Genomic DNA, 16,347 nt, shown 5'->3' on the forward strand with positions numbered 1-16,347 from the left:
TAAGTGCAAAGGGTTGTTTGCCCGCTCTACAGCAGTGGTCTTCAAACTTTTTTGATTGCGCACCCCTAGCAGTAAAAAATTTTTGAGCATGCACCCCCAATATCTGTATATTTATATAAATAGAAATAGAAGTTCTAATATTTTCTTCCTGCACCCCAGTGGATTGTCTTGCACACCCCACTTTGGAGACCACTGCTCTACAGACAGCCTGCTATGCTAAAAGCACCCAGTCAGGAGAGACAGAGCACACATCCCAACATGCTTTGCAGGCTCTTCTGTCTGCCTGGATACAGGTGAGACGGGCCCAGAGCACAGGTCAGAGCCAACTGACTGATGCCCCAAGGGACCCCACCTCTTTAAACCTTTCAAGCCGTCAGACAGCAGACCAGAGCAGGACTCTTGTCTTCTCAAGCACATCAGTTTCCCCTCCAGGAGAACCATCTGTTGGATCCAGCACAGACTGCTGCTCTTCAACAACTCCCCAGTCCTTGAGCTACAGTCCATGGGGAGATGTCTGGGGGTCTGGAAACAGGGGTCTGGGGGCAGGCCAATCAGTGGCTGTGCACTGGGGAGGGTGGGGGGTCCAGGATCTCTGGGCCTCATGGAGGCAAGGGCAGACTGTATCCATGGTAATGGGGAGGGGAGAAGTTGGTAAGGTCAGGGGACCCTGAACCCAGTGGAAGCAAGAGCCGTGCAATCTGGAGGTAGGATGAAGTGGTGCTAATCGGCCAGACCCCACCCCTTCACTGCCGACATGGCCCAGTGGTCCTGGTAGGGTCTATGAAGAGAACATGGCAGGGGAGGGCAAATAGAAGGGTTGTGGAAAGGGTGGGGGTCTCCAAGAAGGGGAGCAGGGCTGAAACAGCCCATGTCTGGGCAGAATGTTGGGGGAGCTCCCTGGGGAAGACCATGTCCTCCTGAGAGGGCAGTAGGATGTAGGGTCCAGAGCAGGGATGCCAGGGTTGAGCCAGGCTGCACTGGCATAATCAAGGGTCTCCAGGGACAGTGGAGATAGGTTGTGTACAGGTTGTTAAGGGTGCTCTGGACAACGAGAGGGGCAGAGTTCAGTGCTGGCAGGTGGCTTCCCCCACCAGTACTTGGGGGGGGTGGTGACAGCTCCAGGTCCTCTGGGCTGTAGAGAAGCACTGGGCTCTCAGCCCCTCAGCTGTTAGTAGAAAGGGCTTTCTGCCACTAGGGCTGCAGCCCAAATCACAGAGCTTTCCTTTGGGGGGAGGAAAGAAGGGAAAGGGAGAGGTGAGCAGGGTATGCTAGGATGTTAGAAGGCACCCTTGCATCCACAATCAATTGGTTGTATGCAAGTATTTGTTCAAATGCTTATACCCCAATCACTTAGCACATCAAATTCACCTGATATGGTGGAGACTTCCAACACTTCAATCATTTTTTAAACAAAGTGCTGTGAGCCCTTTACAGAGCATTTCAACTGATGGAACTGCAAGTGCGGAGAGGAAGAGAGAGGAGAGGGCGAGGTAGGGTAGGCTGCTCAGGGTTCTTCTCAGCAGGGGCTCGTTTCAGAGTGGGTGTTAGCCGCGCTGGAATGATGCTGCATCCACCGCAAATTTCACCGGTGCCATCAGGCACTGCTCTGGCTCAATGCCCTGCCTCCACCCATGTGCCGGGAAGACCAGGGCAGCACCAGTGGCTGGCGGCGGCAGCACTGTGACCTGAGCTGCAGCAAAATCTGGGGTGGATGCAGCATCCTCCCAACGTCCACTCCCAGTCCAGCCCCTGCCGAGAAGAGCCCCACGCAGCCCCGGCTCAAGCCCGCCAACCCACCCTGCCCCACACAGATCTGGCCCCCCCACAGGGGTGCAAGCAGCGGTGGGAGCCCCCCCCATGCCCACCCGCCCATGCTCTTCCCCTTTTTCATTGCAGGAGGTGTTGTTCTGCCCACCCACCCCCACCACATTTCTCCTCTCCCCCTTCCCTTTCTACCATAACAGACTGACCAGCTGGAGGTAGCTCTCCACACTGCCAGGCTCTGCTTCTGGCTACGCGCAGCACAAGCATTTATCAGCCAAATTATCGGTCCCATTGGGCCAATATCCGATACAGCAAATTTTCTTCATATCGGTACCAATCTGATATCGGACTGATGTATTGGTGCACCTCTAACTGCAACAACAACAACAAAAGTTAATAGTGAGTTATGATGAAAAAACTAAGGATAAGGTATTTTCTAAAGGAGGAGCGGGCAATTATTTCAGCTGCCAGACCACTTAAGTTTTGGTGAGCCAAGGGCTAAGCCGGAGCTGCACTCAGGGCAGGCAGTGGTAGTGCTGGGAAGGGTCTACAGAGAACTCTGGGGTGACTGTTGCTTTCCCATAGCTCCCCTTCCCAGTGCCACTGCCACCTACCCCACCCTCCCTGTGTGTAGCCCACCCTCACCTTGCGTACAAATCGGGGGGGGGTGGTACACGCAGCAGTGGGGAGCTGCCCCCTCCCTACTCCCTCATGCCCTCTGGACAATCTGCCATCCCGCGGCTCTGTCTTGTACCCTGCCCTGGCTGGGTAGTGCCTGCCCCTGCCTCAGACCCACTCCGTCCCTCACTGTGGGGGCCTTGGTCTGCCCCCACCCCAACGCCTTTCCTCTCCGCAGATTTACTGGCGGGATGCTGCTTTCCAAGCTACAGGGCTGCATTCCTGGCCGTGTGCATGCTGTGACTGTGCATATGTACACAGCATTTATCAGTGACATTACCTGTTACATGGGCCAAAAAAGCCGACTGTCAATAATGCTGATTTTCCTTTTATTGGTGCCGGTCTAGTACAAACCAATATACTGGTGTACCTCTAACTTAAACTCTTCTTTGCAACTTTCAGTGCTTCCTAGAGCTCTGTTCATATAGTTTAATTTTCCTTATTCACCATTAACAGCCTGTATTTCACTAATTCACTCTCCTTAAAGATAACCTGTAAAGAAGAAAAAACACGGTGTATGTGTCCTTTTTTGATTCCTTGTGATAAAAGCCTGATGGCATCTCCCTGATGCTTCAAAAGGTGGGCCAACAAGCCTGAAATCAACATCAAGATGATCAGCTTTCTGCTCTTTTTCTTTTTCAAGAGTTCTTTGTTGGCTCAAAACTGTGCCTTTAGACCTCTCAACCTTTATTTGGTGGGGTAGAAGTACTTAATCTTTTTTCTGATGCATTTGATTTGGAAATGTAAACAAAAGTAACACTTTCAAGTTAACTGGCCATCCCACTCACTTTATACAGCAAAACACAACAACAAAAACACACAATCCCATTGTTTCCCCATCAGGATTTTCTAACATATATCTAGATATGTTACACTCTTTACTGCCCTACCTCCAGTCCCTGCAGTTTCCTCTTTAACTCAACAGTGATTATTCTTTGCCTTTACGACCCTTCCAAAAATCTATCAAAGCACCCCAAACAGCTTTGTACCCAAGTATTTTAAAAGCCAAGGAAGGTGTGGAGAAGAATGCTTGCTCCTCAGAAACGCATCTAAGTCTACCCCAACCATGAGGCTGGTCCAATACAAGATCCCACACAGAAGTCTTTTTTTCTCTTATTAAATATTCCTGAGCCTCACAACATCCCAGAGGGCTAAGCCGTCGGGTAACCACCGTTTCACAGACCACGAAGGGAGACATCGGCGGGTCGAGCGATGTGTTTAAAGCAACAGACCTAGTGGCCGAGACCGGAAGTGAAACTTGAACCCGGACCGCAGCGCAGCGCTCCGCCCCGCGACCCCCGGGGCCAGGCCGGCGGAACCACCGACCGGTCCAGGCTCCCCCCACATCCCTCCCCCTCTCCCGCACCTGTCCATGCTTTGCTGCAGCGCCGAGCCCGCCGGCTCCGACATCCCCAGGGCCGGGGGCGCGCAGGCCCCGCCACCGCAGCACAGGCAGAGCGGCCGGCTTAGCCCCGGGCCCAGAGCCTAGCAGAGACAGCGGCTCCTTCCCGCGCCGTCCCGGTGGCCCCTCCGGGGACTAGGACGGGGCCCAGCGCGACGGAGGAAGCTGCGGCGGGCGCAGGCCCAGACTCCCCACGCGCTGCGCAGCGCCGCACAGGGGGTGGGGCTGGCTCCTCTGTGAGGTCAGGCGGCGCGGCCCCGCCCCCCATCGGCGATGCCGGGCGGTGCGCGCGGCCCCCTGGGAGATGTAGTCCTGGCGCCGCCCGCGGCGGAGGGGATTTAAAGGCCCTCGGGGCCGGCGTCCCGGCTGCCGCTCGCGGGCAGGTAGGCGCCGCCTTCCCAGGGGGACGGCAGTAGTGGCGGCGGTGGGATGGCCACGCTCGCTGAGGGAAAGGTCAGCACCGAGCCCCTCGCTGCCCCCTCGCCCCGGGGGAGCTGAGCGGAGCCCCCGCCGCCGCTTCCCCTGAAGGGAGGGAATTTGCTTCATACCCCGCAGCCGCTCGGAAACGAGAGGGGGAAGGGACCCCCAGGCACTCTCCAAGAGGCGCGCGCCGGTGCGAGCAGCTCCCGCCGTGGGGGGAGCAGGCCTGTGGCGAAGGGCGAGGCGGGGGCTGCGCCCAGACGGGTGGGTAAGGAGTTGGAGCTGGTACAGAAGGGTGCGCGCCCGGGTCGTCTCGTCTCTGCCTCTGGTCTGGGGCGGGGGGGTCGGTTATGGCCGTGAACGGTGTCTGTGACAGCCCCACTGGGGAGTCTCCTCTCCGGGGGTCCCTGAGGAGCGACCAGCACCTCGTGCTTGGTCTAGAAGAGCCTCTGGTTCCTTCGCCGCTGTGGTCTCGGTGGGTGTCTGTCTTGACGTTTAATAAAATATTTCACGATTTGTCAACTACAGCGACACCGAACTACCAGTCGTTTCTGGGCAACTGAAGCGAACTGACAGTTGTGCGCTGGGCACTGCAGCCCTGGCTGTAGAGATGGGCAGGCGCAGGAAGGGCTGAGTGAACTTCAGAGGTTACTTCCCCCCCCACCCCAACCTTGCCTCACCTCCGTGGGAGAGGCTTGTTTCCTTTGCCTGGTGGTTTAATATTAAATATTAGCTGGAGCCGAAAAGCATCCCTGAGAAACAAGGTCTTGTGATGTGGTCTGATACCTGCGTTAATTGAACTGTTAGCAAATTGTTCCGTAACTGGATACCTGAAATTGAACATACGTTTTTCTTTGGTTGAAGTATATTTTAATTTTTTTCCCCCTTCTGTATTTTGTTTTTTTTTCCTTCCCGCATTATATACTCCCTTGTTCAGGCCTCGTCTAGGCTTGAAAATGTTGTTGGTATAATGGTCAGGGTATAAAGTTTAGTGACCTAGTTAGTGGTAAAGAACCATTATGGGGTTATATTGGTGCCATAGGTATATGGTGCATTATAGTTCTATTTTTCTTGTATAGGGATTGGTATAGCAGTGCAAAACACCTTTGCACCACCATAACTGCACCTAAAGTAAGGAGTTGTACTATTTGCATTGTATTATACTAGCTAAAGCAGTATATTTTTCCTGTATAGACAAGGTCACAACTGTCTTCTTGCTCTTCCCACTTCGAAAAGCATCAATTCCTTCCTTCTCATGTTTTATTTTAATATTACCATTTGGTATATACTACCAACATACACACATGTGCATACATTGAAAGTTTTAGCATGTCCAGTAGTTAATACTGAAGTGAATGGGAGGAATCCTATCTGCAAGGATTACCAAATGTATCCATGACCTTTTCTAGTCCTCTTCAGTCGCTCTCAAATGTGTGCCTTTCTGCAGAAATGATGTGCCTTGGATAAATGTTGCATTATGTCTATGGTTTGGGTGTTACATTAATGCTCCATGGAGGAGGGGTTTTTTTTCTTTTTAAGAAGAGATATTAACAGCCATGAAAGATTTAAATTTTTGGACATGGGGAATTACTTGAACGCATAGTTTTCTACTGTGCCAGGACTCATTGTAGAAAATTATGTACTAAGTACATAAACTTATTTCCATTACTTTCCAAAGTGTCTGATCGAGTTTTCTTCTAACCTCTTCAGTATTTTTCCATGTTAATGTATTGCATTTTTTAAATGAGTTGTGCTGTCATTAATCTTCAGCAAGTTTGGGAGAAAATGCAAAGAATGCAACTCCAAGCATAGCTACTAATTTTGCAACTGCATTCAAACATCTTGACTTGGGCACCTGCTCAGCTACCGTTGACTTCAGTGGAACTCTGGAAATTCAAAAGTGTCTGCCTAGGCAGATTAATTGCAGAAAGTCTTGTGAAGCACTTTATATTCACTGGCTCCTCTGGGAACACACTTCCACTCTACCACATTTAGTTCCTTAATATTTTGAGTAAAGATTGCTTTAAGAGTCTATAGAGTTCTACAGAGCTTGCCAGAATGAAAGGTCTGTAGGCTGTCTGCCATTTGTTTTGACAAATATTCTCTCCCTTGCCTGCTCTAGCATTAATAGAAACAGTTAACATAATTCATAACTGTATAAAAATAATTGTACTCAAGACATTTAGAATAGCATTTACCTAGTGATTCAAATGGGAATGCAAAGTTGCATATAAATGAGGAGTCAAGAACTATTAACATGTCTTTAAATTTCAGAAACTCCTGTTGCTGTAGCCTTGTGCTTAGGCTGCTGGCTTGGATTCAAGACTGCTGGCTGCTTTGGCCAGGGACCATCTCTGCTACATGTCCATTTTTTATTAATTAATTGGATGATGGGATTGAGTACATGCTTAGCAAATTTGTGGATGACATCAAGTTGGGGGGAGTTGCAGTCACTCTAGAGGGTAGGGCTAGAACTATCTGGACAGACTGGACAAATGGCCCTCAAGCAATCAGTTGAGTCAACAAGGACAAGTGCAGGTATATCCTAAGTCCTGTACTTGAAATGGAATAATTGCATGCACAGATACAGACTGCGGGGTGACTGGCTAGGCTGCAGTACCACAAAGAAGGTTCTGGAGTTTAGACTGGACTATAAACTGAACACTGATTTGTGTTAACAGGAGTGTCACCTACAAATCGGGGGAAATGATTCTTCCACTCTAATCAGCATTGATGAACTTACCTGAAGTACTATGTCCAGTTTTTGGCCCCACATTTCAAGAAGGATATGGACAGATTAAAGTCTAGTGCAACAAAAATGATTAGGTGCCTGGGAAAGGCTGAAAGAATTAGGGTTATTTGATAATAGTCTTTGATAACAGACAATAATAGTCTACATTCTACAAACATCTGAAGGGTGACTTTTTATAAAGAGGATGAAAATGGGTTTGTCTCTGTAGCTGTAGGGGAGAGGACTAGGAGTAATGTCCTCAAGCTTCAGCATGGGAAACTGAGATTGGAGACTAGGAGGAATTTTATAACTATGAGGGTGGTCAAGCATTAAACATGCTACCTAGAAAACTTGTGAAATGTCTATCCTTGGACATTTTCAAGAGAAGGATGGACAGACACTTGGCTGAGATGGTGTAGTCATGGACAATCCTGCCTTGAGCAGAGGGCTTGACTAGATGACCTTGTGTAGTCGCTTCTAGTCCTACTTTCCTAAGATTCTAAAGGATAAATGGCTGAACTGATTAACAAACTTGCTTATACTTGTACAGAAAATGAAAAATCCCATTTACTTTTATAACAGAACTTAAACTCTACTTGAAACAAAATAATTAATGCATTAATTAAATTAAAATTCTTAAAATAAAAGATGGGCAGGTCCTCCTTACTGCTTTTACTGATTTAATCTGAAGGCTGAAGTGCACAAAAGTACATTAAAAGTTTCGTAGTAGATAGTGTCAGGAGGGACCTGAACAGATCATCTAGCCTGACCCCCTGCCACAGGCAGGAATGAATGCTGGGTTCACAAGACCCCAGACAGGTGATCATCCAACCTCCTCTTTAATTTGGCCAAGGTAGGGGTGAGGGCCACTTCCCTGGGTACTTGGTTCCAGATTTTGGCCACCCTAACTGTAAAATATTGCCTCCTGATCGCTAACCTAAACCTGTTCTTCATCAGCTTATTCCCATTGTTCCTTGTCACCCCAGGTGGTGCTGGGGAGAAAAGGGCTCTACCTATTCACTGTTGATCTCCCATGATGAGTTTGTAGGCAGCCACCAAGTCCCCCCTCAGCCTTCTCTTGCTGGGGCTGAACAGGTTCAGGTCCCTCAGTCTCTCCTCGTAGGGCTTGTCTTACTGCCTTCTCACAAAGCAAATGGCCTCCTTTGAACCCTCTCCAGGCTGGCCACATCCCTTTTCAAGTGTCAAATTCTGTTCTGCCTCTGTGCTTTCAAGAAGGGAACTCCCCAGCCTGTATGTATGCTGTGGATTCTTTCCCCAAGGTGCGGCACCCTGCATTTGTCTACGTTGAACCCCATCCTATTCTTGTCTGCCCACTTTTGTAGTCTGTCTAAATATATTTGCAGCCTCTCTCTCCCTTTAAGTGTGTCTACCTTGCCTCACATCTTGGTGTCATCAGCAAACTTGGACAGAGTGCTTTCTACCCCCTTGTCCAAGTCACTGATGAAGATGTTAAACAGGGCAGGCCTGAGGACTGAGCCCTGGGGTACCCCACTGCTTGCATTTTGCCAGGTTGAGTGCAGCCCATCCACCACTACTCTCTGGGTGCGCCCCATCAGCCAATTTTTTACCCATCCAACTGTGCAGCCATCAATGCCACAGTCGCTTAATTTATTGATGAGGATGCGGTAAGAGACAGCGTCAAAGGCCTTCTTAAAGTCTAAAAAGACTATGTCCACGGCAACACCATCATCCAAGGATTTAATTACTTGGTCATAAAAGGCAATCAGGTTGGTCAGGCAGGACCTGCCTTTGATGAACCCATGCTGATTGCCCCTAAGCATGATCTCCCCTGCCGGCCCCCCACAGATGTGCTCCTTGATGATTCTCTCCAAGATCTTCCCGAGCACTGAGGCGAGGCTTACAGGCCTATAGTTACTTGGTCCTCCTTCCTCCCTTTCTTGAAAATTGGGACCACATTAGCCAGTTTCCAATCCCCCGGCACCTGACCAGATGACCACAAATGCTCGTACAGCCAGGCCAAGGGCTCTGCAATGACCCCTGCCAGCTCCCTCAACACCCTTGGGTGGTATAATTTAAAAAAAAAAAAAAAAGTACTTTTAATTATACTCTGTCAGAGTATAAGCTAGCAGTTAGGCACCTGAGTTGTGTCAACACTGTAAGTTTATCCTGGCTGGGACACCAATGAGGGGACACTACCCACCTGTTCTTACTCAAATGCATGAGATCTCTTTGCCTCTGCTCTGTAGTATGCTTGACAGCAGCTTCACCAGCGCTTATCTGGGTTTGGAAGGTGCATGTGAGCACATAAGCAGGTCATGCTCAGTAAGATAGAAACTTGGTTATCCAACCCCCTGGGAAAGCACTCCCCAAAAATCAATTTAGAAACACACTGTCTGTGATAAATGTACTAGTTGCTCTCTATTTGCCTTTCTATCTGTTAAAATTGCTTTTTCTGTCTGGTACCATTCACTTAGGAGGCTATGTGAAGTACTGCCCTTGGACAGTTGAATAATTTTTAGTTTTTCTTCTTCTGTTTAATACCATTCTCCTGTGCTTTCCTGTTCAGTTGCTTCTTGGACAAAGACGCATGTAGTAATATCAAATCAAAATGGTGGTTAAGAGATTAGAGGCTTCAGATAATCCAGGGTGTCCTGTAGTATCCTAGTTCAGACATGTCACCATGATTTAAACATCTTTACAGGCCTGTGTCACTTAACCACCTAGTAGTTGGAAACAGATTTGCCTCTTAGCATAAATAAGGTTAAGGTAGCTTAGTCCACTTTAAAAGCAACTTTTAAAATTCAAGTATAAATATAAATTCATTGTTCCCAAAATGTAGATTGTATGCATGCGTACACAACTGGGGATCACTAAATCATCAGTTAAATGGGAATAACTTGTAATTCACATTGAACACATCTAATTGAAGATGGATTAAGAGTTATTCCTGTTACCAAAATGGTGGCCTACAGGTAGTACTGACTGGAGTCTCATGCTTTGTGGCATCCTGTGTCCCAGAAATTACAGGGTTGTTTTTTTTTAAATCAAGAAGGATTGCTTTCTTGAAAACTAGGTTTAATAGGTTAAGTTTCAACCACTTACCCAGGCAATGCCTGTCCATCTTTGGACAAAATCTTTCCCCATACTACTTTTACTTTGCTTTCAGTATAGTCTGTAATCAAGCACCTAAACTTGTTAAATTAGGGGAAACTATTAGATAAAATATAAGTGAGAAAATACAGAAATAGAACCAATTAACACAGCTTTAAAATATCAATTAATGTAATTTCAACAATTATAATTATTCCAGGGTCCTTATGTGCTTGATTTAAAATTCTTTATATAAGGTCTCAGAAAAATAAAGGAGAAATAAGATTGAAAATACATTTCAGCATATCTCAAGGATAAACATTTTTGTGCTCCCATGTTATAGTAACCATGCAAAAAGGAGAAAAGAAAAAGGAACTTTAAAAAACTAGGCAACTCTATCTGGGAGCACAAACGCTAAAATACTTTGAACATAGCTACATAGTTTCATAGTTTCATAGTAGCTAGAGTCGGAAGGGACCTAGGTAGATCATCTAGTCCGACCCCCTGCCTTAGCAGGAAAGAGCACCGGGGTCAGATGACCCTGGCAAGGTGCTCATCTAACTTCCTTTTAAAAATCCCCAGGCTAGGAGCCTGCACCACTTCCCCTGGAAGCTGGTTCCAGGCCCTAGCCGCCCTGACTGTGAAGTAGCGTCTCCTAATATCTAATCTAAACTTACCCTCCGCCAGTTTGTGACCATTATTCCTGGTCACTCCTGGCAGCGCACGGATATACATGATTTTGTATAGTGTCACTACGGGCCAGTGTTTAAATATGCACAGTTAATACTCAGAAAGTTAATACCTTAAAGCAGGGGCTGGCAACATTTCCAGCACCAGGCCAGAATGACCCAGTTCATGTCCAGGGCAGGCCGGTACTAGGAACTGTCCAGCTACACTACTGCTTGCTGCCATCCATGTTGGGGTGTCGCAAAAGTGAAGTGACCTGCTGTGAGCAAGGCAGTACGAGGGAGGCCCCTGCTCCACAAGCTAGATCAGGCCCACAAGCCATAGTGTTCAAATAACTTCTATGATGCACTGTATATACTTATAATGGTACTTCCACAGGATGATTGCTTTTATCTGTGAACATGATGGATGGATTAACATGATCAGTGGATAAAGCTCTATTTGTGTATGCCCCTGCCTTCTTTTCTGCAGGAGTCTGTAAAAGTATAGAGAAGGGTCCCCAGCGGGGCTGATCTTTGACCTGATAACATATCTTTTAAAATGCAGCTTGCCATGGCTACAGGAGGTACAAAGTCTGTTTAAAACATTACTATTTCCCCCCTAATCTAGAAATATACACAGGTTCATAGAAGAAGACATTATGCACATTTTGCCAATGAATTACACAATTGTTTGTGAAACAGGAGAAGACTATCTGGTATCAGAGTTCCTAATTTATAATATGATCTTGGAGCAACATGTTGTCCAGTGGCCGGTGCTGATTTACAAGCAGGTTAGCAAACCAGATGAATACATTTATTCCCAAATACAGTAAGGCTGAAGTTTTAACCTGTCCCACTAGAGACCTGAGTTATAATCTTAGCCCAGCTTTAAGAAATTACGCTATTTCTCAGTTAACTTATTTGAAAAATGTGGGACATACTAGTTTCTTACCTCTTATGGTAGACCAACAAGGTCATACTTGGTAATGAAGGTTGTAAACACCCAGTTAGGAGTGTTGAAACCAGAACCCATGATTACTTGCACAAATATTCCATAAGGAAGGGTAACACCTTGCTCTGTCTCTGAGATATGGACAGGCATGACAAGGTTACCAAAAACTTGAGGGTCATGTGAAATGTACAACACTTGGTTTGCAAAGCTGTGCTATAAAGACTTGTGAAGCATAAAATCATAACAGCTTCTGAAATGTGATAAATATAACTTTAAATTTATATTTTTTTTGGTTGGTCAGTTGCCTTTTCTTCCTAAATGCACACAATTAAGGCAAGTCACACATCCTCAATTTGTCAGATCACTTTTGTGTTAAATTTCAACTTCAAAGGCATTCCTAAAAAGATAAAATCATAAGAGTCACTATTAAGAAAGAAATCAAATTCCCCTCCCCCATCTCCTTAACAGCAATTACTATACTTGGATTCTTACTTTGTGCTCCTTTATAGTCTCCTGTCTCTTATCTGTCTCGAGTTTAATATTCCCTCAGTTTTCTGCCCATTATTTTTTTTCTTCTGACTTAACTGTGTTTCACTATACATTTGCTCAGCTTGTCTTGCTTCCCTCACATTACTTTGATAGTTTATTGTTTCCACTTGGTTCCCTAACATATTCATCTTCCCTGCTGCTGTTTCCATATACCCTATCCCTGCACCTTTTACTGTTTGTCCCTGCCTGGTCCTCACCTGACAACAGCTAGATGTCAGCTTTGTTAAAAACAGATGCCTGACCATCTTTGTGAGGAGCAGCATCATTTTTTGCCAGCACAAGTAAAAAGGAGATGACTGCCATCTTATTGAGGTTAGTCTGTGGCTTCGTTCCCATTGATAGTAATGTGAGATGGCAGCCATTTTAGGTAACAGCAAAACTTCAGGTTAGACAAAAAATAAATATTAAATGAGACTCCTTATACATTTTGTGAGAGTTGCATCAATATTGTGATAGTTGGCAACACTAACTGAGCTTTAACTATGGCCCTATGATCTTTTTTTAAAGTTTAATAATATACATGTTAGGAGAATATAGTAATAAAATCAATTAGTAATACATTACTTAAATTTAAAGGCATTCTGGTAAAATAGCTTATAAGCAAGGAAGAAAGTACCTAAGGATCAGTAGAAGTAATGCAGGCCCAGAAAAGGGGCTGAATAACTGTGACAATATAATAATAATTTTGTTTAGACAAGACTAGGAAGGATTGAGAAATTTCAGAGATCTAAGCAAAGTTGAGTAATTGAACAATGTGAAAGCAATTCCAGTTCAGTTTGGGCAAGGGAGAAGTAATGCTGTGATAACAGTATATAAATAACAAATTATGAGGTCATTCTTTACCGTGTCTCAGAATTAAAGACAAATAACTTCTTTATTAATTAAACTTGGGTATTTTTAGTGTAGTCTTTCTTACTTTTCAAATTACCTTTAAGATAAATCATCATAATTTGTATATGAATAAAGATAGCAGTTGCAGCTATACTAGCTATGATTAAATTGCAAGGACACCAGAATAAACTACACAAGGTAAAATTATGAGATATAAAGTTGGGCAGAATGCAGGGTAGAGATGTGCCTTATAGGCTAACTGAATCGGATGCATAAGGTCTCAAGCAAAAGCTCACTTCATCAGATACTATGGAAGGACATGTGGAGAGCAGGCTATTAAACTAATTCTAACAATACGATACTACAAAGTTCAGTCCATCTGTTGTTTGGTTTTTTTGTAATATGGGTCAATGAAAATACCAAATTAAATTAACTTCTTGTATGTTATTAATGTGGCACTTCTTATTATCCTTTTCATTCCTGAATGCCAAAGAGTATTGGTAGGAGAAAGTTTTCTTTATTTTTTTTCCCTGCTGGCCATTATCTTTTCAGTTGCACTGAATCTGTTGTCTTCATCATGAAGCACTTCCTTTTTCTGTTTAGCTATGTTCCTTTACATGAACTCTCATTACCTTCTTAGCTGACCTAAAGAATAAAACTCTCCTTATTAAGAGTTGACAGTCTGGGCTGTGACCCCTTGCAAACAGAGTGCAAATTGCAACAAGGATCAATAGGCCAGAATAAACTCTGACTACTGGGCACCCAGTCAGTCACTTGATGCTCCTTTTTTTGGAAACTCTCATCACATATTTGGATTGTGACATAGGATTCTGAAAATGTATACTTATAAATATATAATATCATGTTCCATGATTACTAGGAAGGGTATTTAAACTTGAGATGTTGCATAAGCTGGAAGCTACAGGGCCTCTCTGAATAGGGCCCAAAATTAGTCAAATGCATAGATCTTAACTAGTGTTGTTTTGAGGATATGTTGGGGGCCATGTCTTGGGGTGATGGTAGAAGGGAAATGAGGCCATTAAGAGGTTATGAAAAAAAGATGGTGTCTTGCAGAAAAGCAAGGCTGGTGAGGAATGGGGAATAATACATTTCAGAAGTCTTACAGCTGGTCAGGAAGACATACAAGGGATGATACCAGTAAATATTGGTGGCTATCCACCTTAACCTGGAGCATTTAGGCATAGCTTTTAAAAGAATTGGGATAGTATCCCACAAAAATTTAGTCCTGTAAAATGAGATAAATCAGGACACTGTTCTGTCCTTCCCCAAGGTGGTATGAGATGGAGCCATTTTGGCTTCCAGTGCAAATTTAAGTACAATGCAGTCTCCTATTGTGTTGTCTTGGAACAACAGCGCCCCCCCCACCCCTTGCTTCCAGAAGTTGGGGTACTGCTTCCCCCTCTGCTTCCAGATGTTAGGAAAGTTACCTAGGGAACTGCATGCATGCTCTGACAACACTCTCTTCTGCCCTGACACCCCCCTGTGCTGTCTGGGGGGACATAAAGGAATGGCATGCAGTCAAAATAACCAGTTCCATGGTAGTCAAGTTCAAGACTCCTCAGATGATCTATTAAGATATCTATCTTGGTCCATGTGGGCAACTGAGTGGCACAACAGACTAGAATGAGTGCTGAGGGTTTCATCTTTACAGCTTTGAGTTAAGGTTGTATTTCAGACTAGCCAAAAATGTGGAAAGCATGGAAGTAAGCAGTTAAATAATTGAAAGTCCTACTTAAATTTCCCCTCTCAAGTTAATCTCTCTTATTTCACTCATAGTACACACTTCCATTCTCTAAACATAATGCACTAATGTGAATATAATGTACGCTTAAATTGTGTGACATCTGCATGAGCATTACTACCAAATCTAGAACCACCATTAATATGGATTACACATTTGTATAATTTTTCTTGAGCACTGCAGCCACCATTTCCAATTTGTTGCATCTAATCTCACATACCATCTATAGAACAGCATATAATTTAATTTATTAAAGCCACATCAATCATCAAAACACATGAATACCTAATCAATAAAAATAATCTGAGGCTACAGATTGATTGCACAGAAGGAGGGTGGAGAGATGTGGTGAAATGGTCATTGAAATGGAAACGGGGAACTGCTGACTGGAGAGCAGATTATTAAATGATTTCACTGCTTATTGCTTTATTTTTGCAGCTTACATTTGTGGGATATGCAGTCTGTAATACTGAGTTAATATGTTGAAGATGTTATTTGATCCAAGGTATTTTACCAGCACCACTCACCACACTAGTTGGATGTTGATTTTTAATTATTTTTTTTAAACCTCATTTTTGGTGATTTTTTTAAGAATAGATTTTACTATTAAAAATGTAGTTGGCTAGGAAAACTTGTGTGTAAGTATTAAAGCTTTCTCTTTGCTTCATAGTTTGAAGATAGGTGATCACTAACGTTCTGCAAGACCTTAATTAAGCAGCTAGTGAACTAGCATTCTAATTATGTTTGGGAGCTACATTTGATCCAGACTTTAAGTATCTATCATACAGTGTGGGGATTTTTAATCCCAACTTCTAGTTCAGCCTGTCAAACCAGTTATTTAAAACAATATAACGATTTAGGCCACAACCACTTCCCCCTGGAGCATAAACGTTTTTGAGCTCTCCTTTCAGAACGGTTCTTCAAATGTGCATCCGGCAAGAGTCGTGTGCGAGTAAAACTTCAATTCCCACAATTCCGCGGGCGAGCATGCGTCCTGAGCTTCCAGTTGTCAAAGTGCTCTTGCCAGAGCGGTCGTCTGTTTCTCATGCACCAAATCCGAAAGAAGAAATAAATACACTGTCATTTTATCGATCTTGAAATACAGACCAGTAAAAGGTAGCCGTCCTAGGAATCTCCGCGTGGACTGCGTGGGTTACTGCATGCAGACGGAGCTGGGATTGTTATGGGGATATAGATTTCTTGTACTGGACTGTAACATTGCACAAATACTTAACACCAGCAAATAATCAAGAGGCACCGCATATTAACCTAACATATTAGACATTGGCTGGCCTGGTTTTCACGGTCATTTATTATCCAGTGTTTTTCCATTCAGACTGGCTTCATTCATTAAAGGTAGGTCTTGACCTTGACTAGAGGGTTAAATTTGTGCTGAAATGTTACCTTTACGGAGCGTTGTGAAAACGATTGTAGATGACTGTCCTCGGGACAAAGTTCAGAAACAAATAGCCAAGTCAGGATGTGTATTTGAAACAACTGCGGAGGGAACCACTAGAG

The 16,347-nt window shown here is 44.7% G+C and overlaps 2 protein-coding genes across 7 annotated transcripts in view; one reads left to right on the forward strand and one right to left on the reverse strand.

Moving 5' to 3' along the window:
• MARCHF5 (membrane associated ring-CH-type finger 5) overlaps positions 1-4,060 on the reverse strand; it is a 42,494-nt gene extending 38,434 nt beyond the window's left edge. Inside the window, exon 1 of one of the 2 annotated variants that reach the window (XM_090056519.1) lies at positions 3,809-4,060. Coding sequence is in view for 1 of the 2 variants with exons in the window: in XM_090056520.1 (XP_089912646.1) it covers positions 3,809-3,852 (44 nt within the window). In the remaining variant the exon portion in view is untranslated. The remainder of the gene's footprint in view (positions 1-3,808) is intronic. The other variant, XM_090056520.1, reaches the window with a different exon arrangement.
• A 31-nt stretch (positions 4,061-4,091) lies between these two features.
• CPEB3 (cytoplasmic polyadenylation element binding protein 3) overlaps positions 4,092-16,347 on the forward strand; it is a 183,231-nt gene continuing 170,975 nt past the window's right edge. Inside the window, exon 1 of one of the 5 annotated variants that reach the window (XM_090056512.1) lies at positions 4,092-4,227. The gene's annotated coding sequence lies outside the window, so the exon portion shown is untranslated. The other 4 variants (XM_090056510.1, XM_090056511.1, XM_090056514.1 and 1 more) reach the window with 4 other exon arrangements.

Source organism: Crocodylus siamensis, chromosome 7 (genome assembly GCF_052110815.1).
Source record: "Crocodylus siamensis isolate JL-2025a chromosome 7, ASM5211081v1, whole genome shotgun sequence".
NCBI classification, from domain to species: Eukaryota; Metazoa; Chordata; order Crocodylia; family Crocodylidae; genus Crocodylus; species Crocodylus siamensis.